This window comes from Nansenia antarctica (genome assembly GCF_963989245.1).
Source record: "Nansenia antarctica genome assembly, chromosome: 11".
In the NCBI taxonomy this organism is placed as follows: Eukaryota; Metazoa; Chordata; class Actinopteri; order Argentiniformes; family Microstomatidae; genus Nansenia; species Nansenia antarctica.
Window position 1 is genome coordinate 12,318,667 of NC_137681.1, and position 5,000 is coordinate 12,323,666.

General features: G+C 50.6%; 1 protein-coding gene across 1 annotated transcript in view; it reads left to right on the forward strand.

The window, feature by feature from the left end:
• The window catches only part of ankfn1a (ankyrin repeat and fibronectin type III domain containing 1a), a gene marked incomplete at its 3' end in the record, with an annotated part of 31,174 nt that overhangs the window by 18,910 nt on the left and 7,264 nt on the right, over positions 1-5,000 (forward strand). Inside the window, exons 8-15 of the mRNA XM_080542286.1 lie at positions 196-295; positions 432-564; positions 916-1,032; positions 1,371-1,586; positions 1,715-1,881; positions 3,984-4,035; positions 4,078-4,212; positions 4,958-5,000. The exon at positions 4,958-5,000 is cut by the window's right edge and continues 126 nt beyond it. Coding sequence (XP_080398412.1) covers positions 196-295; positions 432-564; positions 916-1,032; positions 1,371-1,586; positions 1,715-1,881; positions 3,984-4,035; positions 4,078-4,212; positions 4,958-5,000 — 963 coding nt within the window. The remainder of the gene's footprint in view (positions 1-195; positions 296-431; positions 565-915; positions 1,033-1,370; positions 1,587-1,714; positions 1,882-3,983; positions 4,036-4,077; positions 4,213-4,957) is intronic.

The window sequence follows — 5,000 nt, forward strand, 5'->3', positions numbered from 1 at the left end:
TTCTTGTCCTCTCTCCCTGTGGAGAATAATATCTTGAAATAGAACACGGCTGAATAGAGATGGCAGACAGCGGGTGACTGGTAGAGAGATTACGAACAGGATGTGTCCCTTTGTGCGTCTGTACCCAGTAGTAAAAAGACAAGTACCTGTATATAATGAGTTTCCCTCCTACGCTGTTCTCTCGCCCTCTCTCAGATACGTCAAAGCTGCAGAACCCCAGCAGGAAGCAGTCTGTCTCCAGAAGTCTCAAGCACCTGTTCAACTCCTCCAACAAGTTTGTCAAGACACTCAAAAGGTAAGTTTGTCAATATTTCATGTCTGTTTATTCTTTGCACCCCCCCGCCCCCCCCTTTCATGATATCATGGACTGTTCCGACAAGTGGCTTGTGTTCCGTAACTCGGTCGGCCTGTTCCATTGCGCTGCTTCTCAGGGGGGTTTACCTGGCAACGGTGTTCTACCACAAGGACAGTCTGCTGGTGACAACGGAGGACCAGATCCCCATCGTGGAGGTGGACGACTCCTATGGCAGCACTCTCATGCAGGACTTCCTGTGGTTTACTAAGGTATTGTGGGTGTTGTAGTCCATCAGTTCTCGGCAGATTGAAATAAAAATGCCTGAAGTGGACATCCGCAGTCATTATGAAAGCGAAGTCTCTCATATCCTCCACTGCCCCTCTTGTCTCCCCATCTCTCCTCTCTCTCTCTCTCTCTCCCCCCCACTCTCTCTCCCACTCTCTCTTTCTCTCTCTCTCTCTCTCTCTCTCTCTCTCTCCCCCCTCTCTCTCTCCCACTCTCTCTTTCTCCCTCTCTCTCTCTCTCCCTCCCTCTCTCCCCCCCCTCTCTCTTTCTCCCCCCCCCCTGTCTCTCTTTCTCTCTGTCTCTCTCTCACTCTCTCTCTCTGACTCTGTCTATAGTTGTCGTGTATGTGGGAAGATGTTCGGTGGCTGAGACAGAGCATGTCTGTGTCCATGTCCTCCTCGTCCACCCTCCAGGCCAGACAGAAGATGCTGGCTGCCGCCGGTCAACTGCAGGTCTGATAACTCATAGAACTGTCGGATTGGAACAGTAAAGCATCAGTCGATACCATGTATATTAACGACGATCGATTGTTGATTGATAGACACAGATCTCTCATTGTAACTGCCAGTGGCCCCTGGTTTTGGCATGGATTACTATTTCTTATGATGACTGAAGGATAGACGACTCACTTACTTTGACAAATGCATTTGTTGTAAGTCACTTTGGACACAGGCGTCTGCTGAATGCCTAAAATGTAATGGAATTTAACCTCTTTATATTTCAAATCCTATCCATAACACATAGCAGATCGGCAGCCAGATGATGATTGACTGTTCCGGTGTGTTCTCAGAACCTGTTGGGCACACACAACCTGGGGCGGGTCCACTACGAGCCCATCAAGGATCGCCACGGCAACGTGTTACTGGTGACGATCCGGGACATGGAGAGCCAGTACTCGTTCTTCAACGGGAAGTGGATGCAGGTGACCAAGCTGCAGAGCCAGAGGAAGTCCCTGTCCACCCCGGAGGAGCCCTACGCCCTGGACATCCTGGTCATTACTATACAGGTAAACACAACACACACACACCCGGCACCCGCACACACACGCACACACACACGTATACACACACTCTTACTTATCAACCTACAGGTAACTCTTCCATGTCCCTCTCCCCATCCCCCCCCCCCTTCCAGGACATCCTGGCGTACCAGAGGCGTAGCCAGCACCGGCTGGGCCCGGGCCTCTACCTGGGGTACCTGAAGCTCAGCAGCTCCGTGGACCAGATCAGAGTCCTGGTGCCCCAGAGGATGCCCAACATGCTGTGCCACGCCCGGGTCCGCGACAACGCCAACGTCTCCAGGTACGCACCCCGCACCCCCCATCCCCCCCCCCCCGCCCAACACGTTTCATGATCCCGCACCAGAATCAGAACGCTGTTAAGCGAGGGTCAGGGGACAATTAGAGAATGACCATCTGTCTCATTAGTGTTTCTGCTGACTCATAGCAGAGCGGTCTCGTTGTGGGTGGTGTTATATTTGGGAGTTGGCAAGGTGGTTGTCGTCAGAACATTAACTCTGAGGAATGGAGGCTGTTTACACCCTCGACATGTTGTCAGCTGGCATTCACGGCATTACACACATTCTCTGCTCTGACTGAAACAGCTAATCTGCCTCTGCTGGAGGATTACGTTACACTGTGTGTGTGTGTGTGTGTGTGTGTGTGTGTGTGTGTGTGTGTGTGTGTGTGTGCACGTGCATATCTGCCTGTGTGTGTGTGTATCTGCCTATGTGAGTGTGTGTGTGTGTGTGTGTGTGTGTGTGTGTGTATCTGCCTGTGTGTGTGTGTGTGTGTGTGTGTGCGTTTCTGCCTCTGTGTGTGTGTGCGTTTCTGCCTCTGTGTGTGTGCGTTTCTGCCTCTGTGTGTGTGTGTGTGTGTGTTTCTGCTTCTGTGTGTGTCTGTGTGTGTGTGTGTGTGAGTGTGTGTGTGTGTGCGTGTGTGTATCAGATCTGATTGCATTGGCCCAGTGCTGAAGGAGGCAGGTAGAAGTATTCATGCAATGCGCCTTTGGCCACGATGGAAGGAATTCCTGGATACTAGACAGCAGTGGCGGGCCGCACATTGGAAAGTGTGAAGTGAGAGACAAAGGGAAAAATTGGACTGTGTTTTTCCCCCTTCATCTTCTGACTGTGAAAAAACACTGCGGACAGGCAGACAGTGTGTATTTGGATCCGAGTGTCTGCGCCAATGCCTCATGTATTTTCATGCACAGATTCAGAAAATATTTCGGAGCTTTTGGCTGTTGAGAGAAACAAGAGAATGTTTTGACCGTGGTCAGGCGAGGGGAGAGAGAGAGAGAGAGAGGGGGAGAGACAGAGAAACAGAGAGAGAGACAGGGAGAGAGAGAGAGAGGAAGAGAGAGAGAGAGAGAGAGAGAGAGAGAGAGAGAGATAGGGAGAGAGAGAGAGAGAGGAAGAGAGAGAGAGAGGGGGGGAGAGACTGAGAAACAGAGAGAGACAGAGGGAGAGAGAGAGAGAGAGGAAGAGAGAGAGAGAGGGGGGGAGAGACTGAGAAACAGAGAGAGACAGAGGGAGAGAGAGGAAGAGAGAGAGAGGGGGAGAGACTGAGAAACAGAGAGAGAGACAGAGGGAGAGAGAAAAAGAGAGAGAGACAGAGGGAGAGAGAGAGAGAAAGAGAGAGATGAGGAGAGCAAAGGAAAGGAAAGGTGGATATACAAGGGAAAGAGACGAGAGCATCTTCAGATCCCACCACTGTCCTTGCATAGCGCCACCACAAGAACAACATTGTTGTTGTTGTTGTTGTTGTTGTTGTTGTTGTTGTGTGAATGAGCTGCTTGTTTGTGATGGTGGTCTGAGGTGGTGGAGGTGACACAGTGAAGGTATTATACACACACTCAGAGGGGCAGTTACTGGGGAACACACACCTACACATTCACTGGGCGGCCAAAGAGGAGAACACACACACTCACACACACACACACACACACACACACACACACACACACACACACACATATACAGTTAAAGAGAGAGAGATTTACGGTGGGTTTCCAGGAACTGGACCACAGAGAATCGCAGGGGGCTGAACATCATCCACAGCTCAAGGAAAGTCCCTGGAGACCCTGTTCCATAATGGGACATACAGACACACACACACACACACACACGCACACACACACGCACACACACACACACACACACACACACACACAACCACCCACACACACACGTGGAAATAGATTCATGGAGAGAGACACACTTGCATGCAGACAAGTGACAAATCAAACACACAACATGACACATGATATTGCCAGAACTCTGCTCCAACCAGCTGGAGCCACCAGAACCACTTCAGCAATCAGAACCAATCAGAGAGTTTCTGCTTATGTGAGTTTTCTTTTTTTTTCTTTTTTTATTTTATTTTTTCTTTCTCCCTTTTTCCCAGGGAGGAGTGGGACTGGCTCCAGAAGCTGTCCTCGACTCCGGAGGAGGGAGAGAGAGAGAGAACTGAGGGAGAGAGAGAGAGAACGGAGGGAGAGAGAGAGAGAACGGAGGGAGAGGGAGAGAGGGAGGGAGCGGAGCGGTCGGCCGACAGTCCAGCACCACAGCTCTACCACGAGCTAGAGACTGCCCTGAAGGCTCTCCTCAAACACGTCAACCTACCTCAGCACCAGGTACACACACACACACACACACACACACACACACACACACACACTGATTTGTCTACGTCCTGATTCATCTATCTAGGTGCTTCTGTGGCATTGTACACCGTAGCTCGGCCTTAACAGTTCTCCTCCCCTACTGTTCCTCTGAACACAGTGCTCTCGTTTGGAAGTTGTTTACATCATAAATCAGTCCTCCTCATCCCCCGGCTCCCTCTTTTATAGACATCTCTCTCTCTCCCTCTGGTTGAGGGTTGCATCCAGACAGCTCTCTCTCTCTCCTGCCGTTCTCTCATTATTCCTGATGAAGCAGAACAGGCCGTAAACTCCCAAGGTGACACTTTGCAAAGCCGAGCTTCAAACAAAGCCAGTTTGAATTGTTTTTCCGTGTCTTGTTGTGCTAAAAAATCATCATCATAGACATAATCTCAACGTGGATCCCTTCCTCTGCGCTCCCCTGTGGCTCAGTTGGTAGACCAACTAGACGCTTAACAACGCTTAGGTTTTGGGGTTTGATTCCCCTTGGGACCGTATATACAGTAGGCACTCAATGCAGTGTAAGCCGCTTTGGATAAAAGCGTCAGCTAAATGGCATATTTATTATTCATGTTATTATGACATAACCTGGATCTGTGTGTGGTTGTATGTGTGTGCGCGTGTTTGTGTGTGCGTGCCTTGGTGCCTGCGTCTGTGCGTATGCTCGTGTGTCCACGCGCGTATGTGTGTGTGTGTGTGTCTGTGTGTCTCCTCGCAGGCCAAGCATTTCCGGATCTACACCCAGGAGGTGTTGGAGCTGG